The sequence below is a fragment of the Arachis hypogaea genome, chromosome 7 (assembly GCF_003086295.3).
Source record: "Arachis hypogaea cultivar Tifrunner chromosome 7, arahy.Tifrunner.gnm2.J5K5, whole genome shotgun sequence".
NCBI classification, from domain to species: Eukaryota; Viridiplantae; Streptophyta; class Magnoliopsida; order Fabales; family Fabaceae; genus Arachis; species Arachis hypogaea.
Genome location: NC_092042.1, coordinates 11880911 through 11901370, shown reverse-complemented (window position 1 = coordinate 11901370; position 20460 = coordinate 11880911). Strand labels below are relative to the sequence as shown.

At 30.9% G+C, this 20460-nt stretch overlaps 1 protein-coding gene across 3 annotated transcripts; it reads right to left on the bottom strand.

The window, feature by feature from the left end:
• Nucleotides 1-11831: 11831 nt before the first annotated feature.
• LOC112702480 (AT-hook motif nuclear-localized protein 20) lies at nucleotides 11832-14620 on the bottom strand. 3 transcript variants are annotated; one of them, XM_025753528.3, is made up of 3 exons: nucleotides 14433-14618; nucleotides 13451-14286; nucleotides 11832-12825 (listed from the first exon to the last, which is right to left on the bottom strand). In XM_025753528.3, exon 2 carries the CDS (start codon nucleotides 14263-14265, stop codon nucleotides 13468-13470), a length of 798 nt encoding a protein of 265 aa, XP_025609313.1. In that variant the 5' UTR covers nucleotides 14266-14286; nucleotides 14433-14618; the 3' UTR covers nucleotides 11832-12825; nucleotides 13451-13467. The 3 variants fall into 3 exon arrangements, with proteins under 3 accessions (XP_025609313.1, XP_072055230.1, XP_072055229.1); XM_072199128.1 differs by lacking the exon at nucleotides 11832-12825 and adding an exon at nucleotides 12843-13159 and having other exon boundaries at nucleotides 14433-14619; XM_072199129.1 differs by having other exon boundaries at nucleotides 13451-14620.
• Nucleotides 14621-20460: the final 5840 nt, after the last annotated feature.

The window sequence follows — 20460 nt, the reverse complement described above, 5'->3', positions numbered from 1 at the left end:
AGTGTTGGGATTAGAAATTTGTCACCCAAAAATGCCGAGTGGTTGGATGACCTCCCCACACTTAAAAGTTTGCACCATCCTCGATGCATTTAAAGATGAGCATGGGGGTACGGCGACTTTCCAGATTGCCACCTTCAGCTGGTGGGTCAACCGGTTGCTGCATGTTCTTTATTTCGGTTCCATTTTTGCTTATGGTGCACCCTCCATGAAAAAGAGAAAACCAGATAAGAAAACAAGTAAATGCAAAAGTAAGAAAGCATATATTGTTAGAATGAGGTAAGAACCACTAGAATGGAGTGAGTAGATTAGTGTGACATTAAGAAAGAGTAGTGTGTGAGTTCTAAGTTGAGTTTAGAACACACACACTAGCATAGAGAGCTATGTCACAACTACACAAAAGAAAGCATACATTTCACTCATTCTAGTGTGCTTGAAATACTTCAAAGGAAACTTGTAGATTAGGACAACCAAACAAGCAATGAAGAAGTATAAAAGCATTCAAACAAAAATCAAGCAATTGTGAAATTGGATAATGAATGGACATTGATTGATGTGCAAGTAAACTTAGTGAACCAATTGAAATGTAAAGCTCATGCATCAAACAATGACACATATTGAAGTTTGTTTATAACACCTAAGTGACATAGAGGTGGAACACATGGGTGCTATGGAACTTAGGAAAAAGAAGATAGAAGTAAAAAATCAATTACATAGCACGCATGGTCCACAAAGTTTAGAAGGCTAAAAAATATGTCACTAGGTAAACGTACGATCCAAATTTACAATTCCAAGATCTCAATGCATGAACTAGGTGATGTAAGTAAAGATCAATCAACAACAAGTATCACCTAACAAAAAATGCATTGACTATGTACAATTGCCTAATAATGGATAACGAAATCAAATCACATGGTGGCCAAACATGTAATTCAAAAGATTTAAAGTGCTTGAAGGCAATGTCAAAAGTACTTGATATGTACAAAATTAAGCATGAAGAGTTCAAAATCAAGTAACAATAATAGCTTCAATAAAAAGATCCATTAATGGACATTAATCACATAAGAACAGCAAAAACAAATCAATCATCCAACACTTATCACTTAAAATAAAAAATTAAACAAAAATGAAACTAACTAAATAGCTAACCAACTAAACTAACTAATGGTTGATGGTGGTAAATGGTGCTTATGGATGATTTGTGGAAGAAGGGAAGGGAAAAGGAAAGAAGAGAAGAAAAAAAAGTGGTGAAACAAGGCAGGGTCACACATACGCATCAGGTCATGCATACGCGTGAATGGCAGAAGTGGCGTGCGACGCGTGCGCATCGGCGAGGCGTGCACATGATTAAAGAAAGAGATAAGTGATGCGTATGCATGGGTCAAAATTCTGTGCCAAAAGCACAATTTCAGCATACTACATACGCAACTCTCTAGTTTTTGTACTGGACGTGAAAAATTTGATGGTCACGGATTCACATTAGCGAAGCGTACGCGTGAGGGGTTGAAAAGAGTAGTGCTTAATGATGACCAAAATTTTTTATGTTGCTCTTTCAATTTTTCTTTTTCTTTGTTGTTGTTTTTTTTTTCCTTTCTTCTTTTTTTTTCTTTTTTGAAAAAAAATAGAAAAATAAAAGAAATAAAAAACAAAAATAAAATTTTTGTATTTTTATCTAAAAATTTATGTTTTCCTTCAGAGTTTTTGTATTTATGTCTAAATATTTTTTTTATATTTCTTATAAGAAATGTTTGTGTTTAGTTTCATAAAATTTTTAGAATAATATTATACATCCAATTTTTTTTGTTAACCAAATTTAATTAAGTTAATCTAATATAACAAAAATTAATTATGACTATCATTATTCTAAATTTTATTTGTTTAACTTGGTTAAACTTATTTCATAAAATAACTTAAATTTATAGTATTACTCTAAAATTTTATATTTTATTATTTAAAAAAGGTATCAATAATTTAAACAAAAATATTTTTTTAAATATTATTAAAATATAATTAAAAAATATTACTCATGCATCATTAAAAAAAAGGACCTCTTCCATAAACATTATCGAATTCACCCAACACAATTGCACAAGTGTGTAGTTGATTCAATAGAAAAAGAGAGAAAATAAAGTTAAAGAAGATAAAAATGATGAGAAAAAGATTATATTGTTTGATTATACAAAATTACAAAAAAAAAAATAAAAAAAAAAGTATATAAAGCCAACCTAAAAGTTTTGTCAGCTCTCTTGTTAAAATAAATGATATTGTAAAATTAAAAGTAATTGAAATACTATTTATATTTTTTAATATATATTTTTAAAATAATTATTTAATGACTTTTGTTTCGAGAGTTACTTAAAATTAAGTTGTGTTTAGGTTTAAACGTGAGGTCCAGACTTCTTCTATGACAGCGTCCGATTTGTATTGGAGTTGAGGTGTCGCCGTCCGAATTTTTCGTGATCGAAGAGGTAAGGGTGGTACCTGCAAAAGTCTCCGATACTTATGTTAGTAAGTGTCTCAGTATATTTATAATAGAATATATAACCACTTTTTAAAGTAATTTCACCTTTGATAGTGGATATTTATTCCCTTTTTCTAAAAAAATTGTTGAGATTTTCTTTCTAGATAAATGAAAAATATCTTAAAAATTAATTACTTATTTAAATAAATATAATTGTACATATAGTTATCGTACTCAACTTCTATGAAGTCGAGTAGATATAGAAGATAGCCTGATATTCTTATGTGATCTTCTATTTTTTTTTTGGATTTAGCTGAATTTTTAGACCCAAATATAAATAATTACTATAGTAATAATAAAATAAATAAATAAGTTGTTGAAATAAATATTAAATTCAGGAAAGTAATAATAATAATTAAAAAGTGGCTAGTATTTATTATGAAGTTAATTTATATATTTTGAAATTAAATTAAAATATAAACATTTATATTTATCATGCAATAAAGTTATATACGTTATTATACATATTTTTGTTTTTTTCATATTTTTTTCTCTTCATTTAAATACATAAAAAGATATATATATATATATATATATATATATATATATATATATATATATATATATCTTTTCATCCAAACAAAAACATAAGACTAAGGACGAGCTCACAAGTCATCCGTCCCCTCATTCCATCCTATCATCCTATCATTATCCTTAAAGAAAGAAAAATAGGGATTTCCTAATGGTCTTACCGTCTTATAGACTAAAGTTCAGGTTGAATAAATAATTTAATTAATTTTTTAAAATAAATAATTTAAACAATAAATAATTATATTAAAAATAATTTATAAATAAATTATTTTATATTTAAACTTTTAATTTTAAAAATATTTATTTTATAAAAATGTAATAAAAAATAATAGTATTATAAAAAAAATTATTTTTTGGATTAAATACGATTTTAGTCTCTAATATAGATGTCAAAAATTTATTTTGTTTTTATCTTTTTTTCACTACAAAATGGTTCTAAAAATTTCAGTTTGTTTTTAAATCGTTATTTTCATCAAATTTTTTATTTTTATTACCATTCTACCCCTAATTAAAAAAATATAAAAGAAAATTAAAAAAGAAAAGAAAGAAAGGAAACAAAAAGGGAAGAAAGAGAATGGGGGGAGAAAGAATGTCGCAGGAGGGGATGTGGGAAAGGTGGCCGTCGCGCCGCCGCCTGTGAATTGTGATGTAGAGTGGAAAATTTCCACGTCGCTGCCACTGCTGCTTTTTCGCCGCTGCTTCCTTGCCGTTCTCGTTGCAATTCGCGGCGTCGCCACCACTGCCGCAGTCCTTTCCACACGATCCGCCACCACTACCGCATCTCTCCTCTCCTCATGATTTGCAATTCACCGCCGCAGCCTCTCCTCTCTCACCACCACTGCAACCCCTCCTCTCCTCTCTTTCTAATTTTGCTTTTATTGTTACTTTGATTTCATTATCTATTGTTGTTGTTAGTGTTGTTCTTCTAATTGTTGTTGTTTTACTGTTTTTGCATGTTGTTTTTGCACTCTGTTTCTATTTCTGCATTTTGGGAAAGATGAGAGAAGTGCATTTTCGTTCGAAAGACGATTTTTAAACAAATTGAAATCTTATGGACTATTTTGTAGCAAAAAAAGATCAAAAACGAAATAAATTTTTTACCTCTACGTTAAGGACCAAAATCGTACTTAATCCTTATTTTTTTAACTTTTCTATAAACTCCTAAATAACTTTTTAAAAAACTATAATTTGATTTTAAAATTATACTAAATATTAATATAATTTTAAAATTATACCAAATATTAATACTATTACTTTTTATAAATCAAAAATTTTAAAATAATTATTTTTAAAGCTTTTCAAACGAATTCTAAACCCTTTTTTTTCTTTATTCTAGGAAGTAGGAATCACTGAATTGATTAGCAATTGATAAGTGGATCCTAATTGGATTAAGGAAATAATAAACGACAATCGTGGCGCCTACCACCCTTGACCCAATGAGAAAGGAAAATAGATAAAGCGGACAGTCGGACACAATTATTCTTACCCCACAAACATTTTGCTAGGCCTATCAAAACCTTTGAATTTTGTCTATTACGTAATTATATATTAAAATTAATGATCAAAATAAAATATATATTAAAAATTAATTAAATTATACGTCTATTTATATATAAATATATAATTAATTTTAGTATGTGAATAATATTTTTATAACTCTTAATTTCACCACATAAATATAGTCTATTACTTCATCACTAGATCTCTTAACTAAGAAATCAAGAATTTAATAAATCTTATATTAGATAAAAAGAGTATCTCATAACCAATTCTTTGCACTTAATAAATATAGAGTAATTATTTAAATTAATTTTTAAAATTTTGAATATTAAACACTTTGATTTTTTAATTTTAAAATATAAAAAACAATTTCCAACAAATAATACACGCTTCTTTTAAATTAATCTAAAAAATAAAGTACGAAATAATTTTGAAGAATTTAAAACAATTTTGATTAAACATATTAAATTAGAGAAAGAGTATATTTTCTAACAAAAATAAATATTAGAGACTATTTTATATATTTTAAAACTTAAAAGACTAAAATATCTAATATTACAATTTTATTTAGAGATTAATTTAGATAATTATTCATTAATATATAATCCGCAACAAAAGAATTAAGTGTTTACTTTTAATTTGTACGATGATTAATTTATACGTACTGAAATGATAAAAAAATAAACAAGTAAAAATTTGTCACATAGATTATATTTACTTAGTCATCATTTATTTTTTTATTTTAAATATTATATCAATATATACCAAAATACTTTTATAAATAATTACAAACAGACATATATACCCTTATGAATAATTTTGTTAAAAGATTCAATGACGCTTTTTTTTATTATTGTGACCAAATATATTTTTAAAATAAAAAAAATTATAATAAAATCTTAACCTAAAAATCTCAAAAAAAAAAGAAAATCAAAATAAAATTTTTAGAAAACAAGTAACACATCAGATCATGATTCCAATATAAACAAAATTGAAGAGATCATGATTTTCTAGGAAATTTTCATCTCTTGACACTATCTAAGACTGAAATTCATCAGTTCCATTGAATTTAATTCATTGAAATTTGGAATTTTTGTAGGATGGTTAATTTCATTTGTTGATGTACATACATAATATTCAGATCTCGTTAGTTAATTCATAGAAATACGGTAACTTGATATTGTCAATTAAATTTAATTCAATTTGTTCAATTTTATTTTCTTTGAATTTATCTAATATTTGTGGTGTTGTTCATTGATATAATCATACATGCTTTGTCGTGGAATTGCCATGATGAAATAACAGAGCAAGTTTCTTTTTTCTTTTCTTTGTGAAGTGATGATTTATACTATTCTATCCATTGCCTTTGGTGCAAAAGAAAAAAAATTTCATGCCAAAGCAACATCGGCTCTATACAAAAGTGTGTTTTCAAGGTGAGGGGTGAATCGGATTCAATGGAAGTGAGGGATTTGAAACTTAGCTTTCAAGAGATGGAGAAATTTCATGCTCTCTTCAATTGTAGAAGTAGCAAATTGAGAGAGAAGATAAACAAATTCCTAATTTATTCTCTAAAAAATTGATTTTGATTTTTTTTTTTTTTGAGATTATTAAGTTAAGATTTGGTTTTATTTTTTTTTTTTGTTATAAAAGTTATTTTGATCAAAAGAATAAAAAATATTATTGAATATTTTAACAAATTAATCATAAAGATATATATATATATATTATTATTTATAAGGATATTTTAATTTATATATCAATGTAATATTTTAAAAATAACAAAAATATAAATGATGACTAAGAAAATATAATCTATGTTAAAAAAATTTATTCGTTTGTTTCTTTATATATATAAATTGAAAAAGTCTAGTAGGTTAACACTTTTATTAAAATTTGAACAATATTTAACTGATAAAAAAGAGTGAGTAATCTCACACTATTAGATATAATTTCACACAATTAAAAATATTAATGATAATTAATTAATAGTTACAAATCACAAAACTTACTTACTCCTAACACCTCTCATATAAATTAGTCACCGTAACATAACAAACACCAAAAAATTAAGGAAAAGTATAGGAAGCCAATGGAATATTTGTACAATGTGTACAATGGAGGTTTAGAGAGTATTAGAGATATAACCATTAGTGTTACCTTTTTTCTTTAGCGTAAGTTTTTGGGATGAGTGGTATCATGATATAGTATTAGAGCTCTAAATCCGAAAGGTCAAGAGTTCGATCCTTGTTGAACCCCAAAATCAGCTTAAACTTTATCAAAAATTAAAGAGTTCTCACATTCTTCCTCTCTTTTTCTCTATCTCGCTTATTTTATCACACACACTCTATATTTTTTATATATCATTATCAATAATTAATCACAAATCATCTTTATCTTTATATTATTCTACAGTTGGTAGTATTCTGACGTCAAAAATGCCGATGAAATGTGTTATGGTGCCAGTATGCATACTTCTCTCTTCTTAATTTATTTTAGAAAATTATATTTTATAATTATATATAAAAAATCAACATTTAATATATAATTAGACCAATTATCAATTATTAATATTTTTAATCATTCTAACTATATTAATTATCAACCATTATAATTGTTAATCATTATAATATATTTTTAATTAAACATAATCGGTGGCAAATTGATATTAATATCAACAATAATAAATTAAACGAATAAAAAACATCCTAACCTATTTTTACTTTTATCTTTTACCTTCAACATTACCTATTTTCACCCACACCAAACCCTAAACCATATTTTCACCGCAGCCTCCTTCCGCCGCCTCCTCTGAAACGCCGTCCACCGTCGTCGGTCAAGATGCGGTGTGCCACTGTCGCCACCTCACCCAAAATGAAGACGATGTTCTGTCGCTACTCCACGTCATAGTGCTGCCTCTCCTCCACGCTGCACCACTACCTCTCCTCCATGCTGCATCGTCACCTTTTCTCCACGTTGCACCGTCGCATCTCCATCTCTCCTGAAGCCCGTGAATTACCGTCGCTACCTCTACTCCCTGCTCCCCACAGTGGCACCATACCTTTGTTCCCAACAGATGCGCGTTCTTGACGAGTGAGAAGGCCGTCCATCGCCCCCACTGTGCTACGTACAGCTGCACCGTCCTACTGCTCTCCTGCGACACGCATTCTTGCAGAGGAAGAAGGCCGCCCATCCTACAATCTCACCGCAATGATGCGATGCGTCTCTACCTTGTCCTCGTCTTAATTCACCAAAATGGTATGACCCAAATAAACATCCACATCTTAGTGGAAAGAACTATCCGCATACATAGTAAAATGAACATCCTGCGAAGTATGTGCATGCAGAATTCAAACAAATCAAATAAAATACTAATGGTAAACCCAATTAAACTTCAACTTTAGAATGAAAAGAACAATCTGCATACATAGTAAAATGAGCATCCGACTTAGTTGATAAGAAACAAGTAATGAGACGGCAGCAGTGGAGACACTAGGGTCGCGATATAGCTGCGGTGGCACAGGATTGCGAGAGATTGGTTGCAGAAAAGATAAAAAAGATTCAAAATTATTATTAAGGCTAATTAATTCAAAATTTGATTTTTGAAATTAAAATTAACTTTTTTTAACCTATTGTTTACATTGTTCAGAAAAAACGTTGTTCTCCGCTAGATAGACAACGGGGGGTGTGAGCAACATGAAAAACGGGCTGTACTCCCAGGCCCAATAACTATGAAAAAACACCCCAATCTAATTTCATTTTCACCTTTCACCTTCTTCATAACCTATTTTCACCCACACCAAACCTTAAACCCTATCAACGCCACCTCCTCTGAAATGCTGTCCACTATCTCGGTCAAGAAGCTGTGGCGCGCCGTCGTCGCCACCTCACTCAGAACGAAGACGCTGTTCTGTCGCTGCTCCATGCTGCACCGCTGCCTCTCCTCCATGTCGCACCATTGCCTCTCCTCTATGTCGCATCGTCACATCTCTATCTCCCTTAATGCCCGCGAAGTGCCGTCGCTACCTCCGCCCCTGTTCCCTACAGCGGCACCATGCCTCTGTTCCAACAGCAACGCATTCTCAATGAGTGAGAACGCCGCCCATCATCCCACTATGTCGTGAACAGCTGCACCACCCTACTGCTCCCCTGCTATGCGCATTCCTGCTGAGGAAGAAGGACGTTTGTCATACAGCCGCACCGCGATGACGCGACGCATCTTTACTTCATCCTTGTCTTAGTTTACTCAAATGGTATGACCCAAATAAACATCTACATCTTAGTGAAAAGAACCATCCAATTATATAGTAAAATGACCATCCTGTGGTGCATGTGCATGCATGCACAATCAAACAAATCAAGTAAAATACTAATGGTATACCCAAATAAGCATCCACTTTAGAATAAAAAGTACCATCTACATATATAATAAAATAAACATTTGACTTAGTTGATAAAAAACATGTAATGAGACAACAGTTGCAGGAGATACCAGGATCGCGATACAACAGCGACGCCGATGGCATAAGCTTGCGAGAAAGTGATTGCGACAAAAATAAAAAAAATTAAAATTATGATTAAATTTAATTAATTTAAAATTTAATTTTTTTAAATTAAAATTAACTTTTATTTTTTAATCTATTATTTACATTGTTAAAAAAAAAACATTGTTCCCTGTACTTTCACTTAATCACAAAACGCGATGACTATTGATGTTTGTACAAGTGATGAAAGTCTTCTGCATCCATTGTATTTGTATGTTAATATTATGGCCCTGACTCATCACAATATATATATTTTTTAAATGGTATAAAAAAGATTTTTTTTTGTGTGTGAAAAATCTGATGAGTTGGATTAATATATTTTTCAAATATTATATAGTTAAAATATTAACTTTGGTTAAATTTTGATAGTCCAAATGAGCAGTGCAGTTAATATAACCAAATCAAAAAATCAAACAATCATTAGTTAACATATCATAAAAAATAAATTATATGTTAATTATAAAAGAATGGATTAAAAAATACTATTTCAAATACAAGAGAATTTAAATATTATAATTAAATTCCCTTCGGTTTTAAATTTTTCGTTTAATTGAAGTAATTATTAGTTGTACTTTTAAATAGTTTGTCTTTCAGTGACATATTTTTAAAATAGATTATTTTGTCATTTAGTAGTTTTAAATATTAATTAATGTATATAAATACATTTTGAAATAAGTAGAAAAAAAATTGAAATTCTATTTGTTTTGAATATTAAAACTTTCCACTTCAATACCAAAAATTTTTAATTAAATTTTTTTAAAAAAAAATATATAAAAAATATTATTTTATCGATAAAAATATTTAAATATTCTCAAAAATTATTCTTTTTCTCTTGTAAGTATCTCATCCAAATACACTCTGAATAGTATTTAAACTTTTTTTCCTTCGATTTTTTTTCTTTTCTCATCCGTATGTCTTCCCCTTTCTCTATTATACAAACCTACTCAATGAATAATAAAAATGTTATGGCACGTTAAAATTAGTTATTAAAATTATATATATATATATAATATGTATGTATGAATATATATTAATAGGTAATTTTGATAATTAATTTTAGAATTAAATTTTAAAACAATTTTTAAATTTATATTCGATAACAAAATGATCTTTAAAATTAATAATTATTTAAATTTATCTTCGAAATTATTTTCTAAGACTCATAATAATTCCTAAAATAATTTTTGTTCATTCTTGCAATTGGAAATAACTGAAATGACATCGTTTTATATTTATTAAAAAAAAGTATGCTCTCCTTCCTCAACCCTTCCCTAATTCTCTTTTTTCTTTTTCTTCCACACTTTTCTTTCTCAACCTATCCCCAATTCTCTTTTTTCTTTTTCTTCTCCTTTTCTAATCTCAGATAATTTCTCTTTTTCTTTTTCTCTTGCTTTCTTAACTTAAGGCCTTTTTCCAAACACATACCATAAACAGAACAAGAAAAGATTCAATTTAATTTGTCATAGCATATTAAGAATAATAATAAAATGAATTACATTAACATACAATTTTTTACTACAAAAGAATAATAAGTAGAGCAACAATAAAACAAGCAACATCTATTTTAGCAGTAAAAAACTTTGTTGATGCAATTATCTAAATTATCTCCCAAAATGATGAACCAAGATCGGGATGGATTTCATTCTCACTAAATTAAAATGCAATAATTAACAAGAAAAAAAAGAGAGAGAATGAGAGAAAAAATGAAGCAATAAATGCCTCCACGAATTTGGGTTGTTCCACCTTCATCAGCATGAATCTAGATTCTTTCTACCTGGTGGCACACAATGAGAAATGCGATAAGCTTATTGAATGATTGAAATCTTGATTACTAATAATAAAGAGTGTGACATATATGACTGCATGTAAATTTACAAGCAACGGCGTGGTTTGTCTCATGAAAAAAGACGATAACAAGCTTAAACGATGTGAGTAGCAAGGTTCTCTAGAGTACAAGTATAAGCACAGTGCAGACAGTAACAGTAACAAGAATAAATTGGAGAAGCGACAGCATGCGGTGTGGCACGATACCGTGACGGAGGCCAACAACAAACAGCAACCGAGAGAAAGAAAAAAGAAAGGAGAAGAGACTCGGGTTAAAAAAAGGGGAGACTTGGATTTTCTTTTTTTTTTTAATAAATATAAAATGACGTTATTTCAGTCGTTTTCAATAGTAAAGATGAATGAAAATTGTTTTAGAAATTACTATAAGTTATGAAGGACAATTTTAAAAATAAATTTAAATAATTATTAATTTTAAAAATTATTTTGATGTTAAAATATAAATTTAAAAATTATTTTAAAATTTAATCCTTAATTTTAATATACATTTAATATGATTGTATTAATAATAATGATGATTGATCAACGATTTGTTAATTTGCTTAGTACTCTTTTTCCTTGTCTCTCCATGTGCCTGTCAATATTTAATTTGAAGCAATCAAGAATAGGAGTATAGTACGCTGGTTTTTTGTCGATTCAGGCAGTTATTGTACCAATTTTTAACATGAAGATTTAAAGTATCAACCAAACTAGATAGATGGATTCTATTGAATCAATCGATTTGTCCGATTCTCATGTAATTATTGAGTTATTATAGTTCGAATAATACTCTTTTTATAGGGTTTAATAATATATATATATATATATATATATATATATATATATATATATATATATGTTTCTTTTATATCTTCTCTTAATTTTTATTGATCAATTTTAATAATAGAAAAGTGTTCAAATATATAAAAAAATGCATATAATGTTAGAAAAAAGGAACAAAGGTAGAGTTGTATACGCTACAAAGCAATGACAATTACACATATCATATTTAAGAGTGACAACATGTATCCTACCTGCAAGTATTCAATCCGATTTTATCCGATCGGATAAGTTTGTCAATCTTCCGCAGTAAATAGGATAAGGTGCGGGTTGAGTTTTTGTGCGGGTTGGATAAGATGCGGGTTGAGTCTCAACTTTATCCGACCAACCCGCACCCTATATATGGATATGTTATATATTTATATAAAAATATGTTTTAAGTCGATATTGAACTAAAAACCTCTCACTAAATATAAAAGATCCTTAGCCACTAAAAGAAAATCATTAATTGATAATTTAATATTTTTTTATATAAAAATTAATTTTATTTTAAATTATCATGAAATTATATAATAATTTTGCATCTTTTTTGTAATCCGCAGGTATGGTCAGATATCCGCGGATTGAAAACGGATAGGATTAGGATTAAGATATTCTTAACCCGCGAGTAAAATAGAGTTGAATTTATATAAAAATCTCCATTCACAAGTAGGGTTAGGATTGACTTCAAACCCTACCCTATTATGCTCAATGCCACCCTTAAGGCCTTAACCATATTCCACCCTCACAGTGCTCCCTAAATATTAAATTTTTATATATAAAAAATTTTTTAACAACAAAAATGTCGACACAAATTTTTTTTAGAGATTTATTTAATTAAGTAAATACTATGATGTCTAAAAAATAGTGTCTATTTATTAAAAAAATAAAAATAATAATATTTAATTTAAAAATATAACAATAAATAATTTTTAAAAAATTAAAACTTATTACAAAAAATAAATTAGATAAAATTTAGACACTAACGCATAGACACCATAAAATTAGTCATTTAATATATACTCATCCATCATTTATTCATGCGTCAAGATGTACGAAACCTACCTTCCATGATTAATCCGACCAAATTAAGATCTGCGGCACAAAAATTTTTCCACTTTCAATACAAAAGTGATAGACTTATATAAAATCAACAAAAGCTTAAAGGAGAAAAACGTTATAGGAAATTAAATTAACTTTTCTAATTAATAATCATTTATTAAAACAATAAAAAATATTAAAAATTTATATTTTAATAAAAGAGCAATGCTAGGGAGCCAATAATTTTTGTGATTGTTAGCCATCAACTAGCCATCAATGATGATTTGATGGTGTGAGATTGGTATGAGATTTCATCAAATGGTTCACCTTTCTCTGCTGGTTACATGCTGGCCAAAATTCAATAAAACTGCTGGCCCCTAAACTTTTCCTTAATAAAAAGATAAAAAAAACAATTAATGTTGATCATTTAAATAAAATAAATAAAAAAATTATTAATTTCTTAATATTTTTAAATAAAATAAAAATTAAATATAAAAGTTCAAATTGCTACCTAATATAATTAATTACTTTTGTATAAAATTAATAATTAAAAAATATTAAATAATAATTTAACTAAATCTATTAAATTATATAACAGTTTTCAAATATTAACTCTCCCTATATAATTGTATATAAATTTTTACTTCAATTAATTATTAGTTAAAGACATAAAGTTAACCTGCATGCTTCCTCCAATCACCAAAATACATCATCATGCGTCACCATTTCACCGTTATCGGAGAACAAACCGGAACGATCATTACTGTAAACCTGTGGTGGTTGTGATGGTGGTTCAGGTGGTCCAGTACAACCCTCGTTCACACCAGATTGTTGCTCCTGCTGCGGCTCCACCTGCACCCGCATCACTTCATCTTCTTCCTGATCATCTTCTTCTTCTTCTTCTTCCTCAAACGGTAGCCTTTCATACGTGGCATTAGCAAACGTTGCTGCAACCACCATCACTGGTCCACAAGCCACCAGCGGTCCTACCACCCTACCGCCAACCACCTCCCCTTGAACTCCGGCGAGGTAAACCGTTAGTCCGGTGGCGCTCGGCGGGGATGGCGGGGGAAGAATCGCACCGGAAAGGGAAAGGATCTGGAAAGTTCCTTGGAGTGAAACGACGCCTCCGGGCGCCGCAGGCTGCCCGAGATTGACGTCAGTGACAGTGCCGGTTCCGCTTAGCACGGCGACGCCACGGTGACGACGGGTTGCGAAAGTGGAAAGGGAATCAGCCACGTCTGCTCCGTCGCTGATCTCTAGAATATGACTTTGAAGGGCGTTTGGGAGCTCCTCCTTAATCACTAGCGGTTGTTTTGGCTTGTTCTTTGACCCCGGTGGCCGGCCTCGTGGCCTGCGGCCTCTTCCTCCTCTTCGCTCCGCCGCGCTGGAGTTGTTATTGTCATCGCCGCCATCGTTGTTGTCTTGGTCGCCGTTGGTGCTGCTTGTTGGAGTGTTGTGGGGTGGTTCTTCATCCCACCAACGCTTTGCCATGTTTTACGCTTAAAATAATAGCTATAAAAATAAATAAATAAAAGGTTATTGAGTGACGTGTAAACTATTTGTATATATGTATCAAAATCGGAGAAATTGGGATCTCTCTATGCATGTATTAATGAAATCCATAAGCTAAAAGAGTTGAGAAGCGAGAATCAACGAACCTAGCAAAGTATTATTTTAAAGGGAACGATGATAGCTTCTTTTCTTTGAAGAAAAATTAACGCGGAAAAAAGGGAAAATGGGGGAACGACTTGGACATAGCTAGAAATTAAGAGAGGAAAATGCTGGCTCAATAAGCACGTGATGTTCTTTCTCATAAGGAGTGTTCATATAATGACATGATGTTTTCATAATAAGAAGCAATGGCTCAAGCCCTCGTGGGCAACGAGGTTGTTTTGGCTGTCATGTATGTCCTTTGATTTTGTGAGAAAATTAGAAAGGTAAATGTATGTATGTAAAATGAGATAAATTCAAATTTAATGTATGTAATTTATATAAATGTGGGTAAAGTATATTTTTTTATCTTAAGTTTATTAAAAATTTAAAAAATATTCTTAAATTTTAATTTATCTCAATTTTGTCTTAAAATTTTTTTATTTGTATCAATTCTATCTTTTTAGTTAACAACGTTTAAATTATTAATAGATTTAGTGGACACAGAGAAATCAAAGAGAAAATAGATTCAAATGAACATACTTGAAGGGAGGAAAATGTCGCGCCATTCTCTTCAATCTGCTGCGGCAACATTGCAAAAGGACGTTGGTGGTGACGCCGTCGACGCCGAGCGGCGATTCTGGGCAAAATGACAAAGCAATCGTGACGCAATTCAACCTTCAACGAGGGGAGCAGAGACCTTCGTCACTGGCAAGGAGCAGATAACGAGAAAAATAAGTAGAAAGACGCTTTCAAGACGAGGGAGACAAGTGCGTTGAAACCTACGCAGCCACATCCACTAATCGTCAATGAGGCAGTCACAGTGAGACATTGAGGTAGCGTTGTTCTGAGTAAGAAGTTCTAATGAGGTAGGCTACCATTTTCATTTTGAAAATGCAATGTTCGAATGATTAAGGTTTCGAGTTTTTTATTTCTCTTGGTTGCAGTTTAAAATTTTATTGCAGTGAGGGATTGAGGGTTTTAGTTAATAATGCTCTGTTTTTGTGAAACTGTCATGCTTGCATACTCTGTTTTATTGAATGATTAGTTACTCTATTCTAAAAAGTTTTTTTATAATGGCAGAAATAGATTATTTTAGTGTTAGAATTCATCATAGGAATATGTTTTGTAATGATAAGAATAAAAATGAATATATTGATGGTAAGGTGACAATAATTGATTGATGTTGTAGAGAATAATAGAGTATTATAGAGACTTATGATGTGATTAAAAAATTTGAGTACATTTTAAGAATATTGGGGTACTATGGTATAAAGATGCTGAGTTAAAGTTAGAAGGGTTGAAGATATTAAGGGGTGATGGAGAAGTAATAGAAATGGTAAATATAGGAGTTGAAAAAAAGGTGGTTGATTTGTATGTAGTGCATAACACTTCGGTCCCTGATGATTTCTGTTATGACATTGGTTATTTAGATGTTGGTGGTGGGAGCAAAATTGTTGAGAAAGAATATGTGGAACCTGATTGCAGGCCAAGTAATGAGACCAAAATATTTCAGTGGAAGTCAAAAGTGGGGAGCTAAAGACGAAGGCCCAAATTTATGGAATGCTCGATGTCCATTTAAATATTGAAAAAGGGATCTAGAATATTATTGATGGATAAGAGGGAGAGGAAAACAATGATGAAAAGAATAGTAAAAAAGAGGGTGACAGTAATGACCTGGATTATGAGGTTAATTTTGATTTCCATTTTAGTGATAATGAAGATGATTATTATGGAGATAATGAGCTATTTGATGTTGATATAACTATTGAGGAGATGCATCAGGACATAAAGAAGTCTAAAAAAATTAATACTGCAATGGAGAAACTAAAAAAAATAAGGAGGCTATTGAAAAGAGAATGAGGTATGGTTTAAGCGATGACAAAGGGTTGAACAGTGATGAATTAGAGAAGATATCAAGTGAAGATCATGAAGACAGCAAAAAGAGAAAATTTTCTGTTTACAAGGAATTGAAGAATATAAGCAATTATAAGTGGGAGATTGGAACTCTCTATGCGATAAGAGAGGAGTTCAAAAAAATTGTGACATCATATGCTATGCACACTGGGAGAAACATAAAATTTTCAGTGGTGGACAATGTCCGGGTGAGAGCTAAGTGTGGTGATGAATGTGAATGATTTGCATATGCGGTGAAATTGGTAAATGAAGATAGTTAGCAGCTAAGAATGGTTAATGATCATCACTCTTATAACACTGTATTTGACATAAAAGTGATAAAGTCAAAGTGGCTAGCTAAGGTTTTCAAGCGAAAGGTGGAAGAGAATTCCAAACTAAAGCTAGACACTATACAAGGCAGGACTCTTAACAAGTGGAATATGCAGATTTCAAGAGCAAAGACATTCTAGGTGAAACAAATTGCACTGGTTGACATTAATGAAACTTTCAAAGAGCAGTGATAAACCGATATTTTACGATTTTTCTTATGCTTAATTCAGTAGATTTTATCCATCATTCTCACATTTATTCATAGAAATCGCATGTTTTACATTTTCCTTCCTAATTTTGTGCTATGATTGAAAACATGCTTCTTTGGCCTTAAATTTGCTATGTTTAATCCTCTCTTATTACCATTCAATGCCGTGATATGTCTGTTAAGTGTTTTCAGAGTTTATAGGGCAGGAATGGCTTAGAGGATGGAAAGGAAGCATGCAAAAGTGGAAGAAGTACAAGAAATTGAAGGAATTGCAAAGCTGTCAAGCTTGACCTCTTCGCACTAAATCAGACATAACTTGAGCTACAAAGGTTCGAATGAGGCGGTTCTAGTTGTGTTGGAAAGCTAACATCTGGAGCTTCGCAATGATATACGATTTGTCATAGTTGCCTTGCTGTTAGGTGACGCGTACGCGTGCATGACGCGTACGCATGGATGGTGCGGCAGACAAGCGATGCGTACGCGTGGGCGACGCGTACCCGTGACGGGGCCACGTGCTGTACGTATCAGAAATCGTTGGAAGCGATTTTTGGGCTATTTTGGCCCAGTTTCAAGCCCGAAAACATTGATTAGAGGCTGCAGAGTGGAGGAATCAAACAGACACTTCTCATTCACATAATTTTAGGTTTTAGATGTAGTTTCTAGAGAGAGGGGCTCTCTCCTCTCTCTAGGTTTTAGGGTTTATCTTAGTTTTAGATTTATTTCTTCTCAAATCCAGGTTCAATGTTCCTTTAATTTAATTTCTCTTCTATTTTTATTTATTCTAGTATTTCAGTTCATCTATTCCTCTTATTGATTTCTCTATTTTTCCAATTTAGTTTATGAATTCTCTATGTTAGATTCAATTTCCTTATTAATGCAATTTGAGGTATTTCATGTTTATTGCTTGCTTCTTCATTTGTTGTTATTGAATCCTTGCTATTGGTTGCTTAGATTTAATATTCTCTTGTTAGTTTTCTATACTTTTATTTTGTGCCTACCAAGTGTTTGACAAAATGCTTGGTTGGATTCTAGATTAGACTTATCTCCTCTTGGCTTTGGTTGAGTAATTGGTGACACTTGAGTTATCAAACTCTTTTGTTAATTGATAATTGAAAGTTGCTAGTTGTTTTGGATTCCACTAAAGCTAGTATTTCCTTAGGAGTTGACTAGGACTTGAGGAATCAAATTGATTCATCCACTTGACTTTCCTTCATAATTAGAGGGTTAACTAAGTGGGAGCAATAAACAATTCTCATCACTATTGAGGACGATAATAAAGATATGACTTCCAATTCTCATTCCTTGCCAAAAGCTTTTATAGTTATTAGTTTGTTTCCTTTGCAATTTACTTTTCTTATTTCTTATTCAAAAACCCCAAAAAGATACAATCTCATAACTAATAATAAATACACTTCCCTACAATTCCTTTGAGAGACGACCCGAGGTTTGAATACTTCGGTTATTATTTTTGGGGTTTGTTACTTGTGACAACCAAATTTTTGTATGAAAGGATTATTGTTGGTTTAGAAACTATACTTACAACGAGAATTTATTGTAAAATTCTAGACCACACAAAATTTCGATCATCAAGCAATATAGAATACTTCATTACTATTGCCATGAGTTACCGAGGACCAAACCTGGTTCATTTGTGAAGCTGCAAGTTCAATTACTTCCAACAGCCCAAACTGAATATCCCAATACATCAATGGACTTAAGACCACAATTTTATAGGATTTACATCTGTTTAAAGGCTTTTAAGGAGAGTTTCATAAAGTGTAGGTTCATGATAGGGCTTGATGACTATTTTTTTAATACCAAGTATAGAGGGTGGCTATTAGTTGTCATAGGATGGGATCTGAATGATCAAATGCTGCCTATTGCATATACAGACGTGGAAGCTGAGATAAAAGATTCATGAAAATGATTCTTTTCAAACGTGATTGAAGACATAAGAGAGGATAAATTATTACGAAACACATTTATGTCTGACAAAAAAAAGTAATCTAAAAACTAGTTGCCTTTGTCTGTACTTTATATTAATATTAGTATAAAATAATTCTACTCCTTATTCTTTAGCGAATTTTAAATTTTGTACTTTATGTTAATATGAGATTTAAATTTGGCACCTTATATTGTTGTGAAATTAAATTCTGCACCTTGTACGGTAGTGAATTTAAGATTCTAAATTTATATTGTTGTCTATTTATCTGTATATACAGGGCCTAGTCCCCAACTTTTGATGAATTATTTTCAAGTGTTGATAATAAATTCTGTGTGAAACATCTTTATACCAACTTCAAAAATAATTTTCATGCCTAAACCTTAAGAAAAGGATGTGGAAAGCTACTAAATGTGCATATCTAGTAATATGAGAGAAGGAGTTGACGGATATTCGAAAAATCAGTGAGTGTGCATATCGACACTTGATAGGAATTCGTATGAAGTATTAGACTAAATCAAAGTTTGAATTTTATCTTAAGTGTGATGTTGTTGTCAATAACATGTGTGAAAGCTTCAATTATGTAATTGTTGAGTCTAGGAAAAAACTAATATTCACAATGCTAGAAGATATTAAAGTTTATTTGATGAAGAGATAAACTGAAAATAGAAAATTAATTGAGAAGTATAAGGATGACATTATTCCTAAAATTAAGCTTAAGTTACAAAAAAAAAATTGATGCTTCTAGGTGGTGGTTTCTAGTAGCTACTGGAATTTTAAAGTTTGAGATGACAAGAGGTAAGGACAAGTTTGTTGTAGATCTTCTGAAGAAAGAATGTTCTTGTAGAAAGTTTTAGATGACTGATTTGTCTTGTCCACATGCAGTCAGTACAATTAATTATGCTAAAGATGATATTAGAAAGTATGTTGCAAGCTACTATACAAAAGCTGTTTACGTGGCTTGTTATACCCCATGATTAACCCTTGTATTGGACACACTATGTGGGAAAAAATTTCTTGTCCAGATGTGATACTTCCACCACACAGAGTGTCTATTGGGAGGTCCAAAAAGAAAAGAGTAAGAGGGAAGGGTGAAAAACCACAAAGTCCAAGCAAATCTAGACTCGATTTACAATAAAAATGCTCTCATTATTTAAAATTGGGTCACAATAAGGGAGGCTGCCCCCTTAGAAGACCAAGCGTGTGAGTAATTAACATTAAAATTTTTCTATATTTAGTATTCTATGTTGTGTTGTGTAGCTCATACTAATTGTGATTGTTACTTTTTTGTTGATGTCCATGGTAGAAAATAACTAATGCAACACCATTAGCATCGTCAGCCCAGAATAACACAGCTGAAAATGCTGGATCTGTTTGGTCAGCGCATAGGGGGATCAAATTGGGCAATGCTGCTACAAGGCCTAACATCCAACATAAAGGACACAAAAAATTTCAGCCACCAAAACCAATTAAGATGCTTAGGAGTAACTCAACTTCAAGTGCACAAAGTCAACCTTCATCACAAGAAAATTAGACTCAAAGTGCTCTCACTGGATCATAGTTGCGCCCCAATTATATTTAGTGTTTGTTTTTTAAGAACAAAAAATGTTGGTGTTTTATATTAAATTATTTAGACCAACTACTATGTTGCAACTGAATT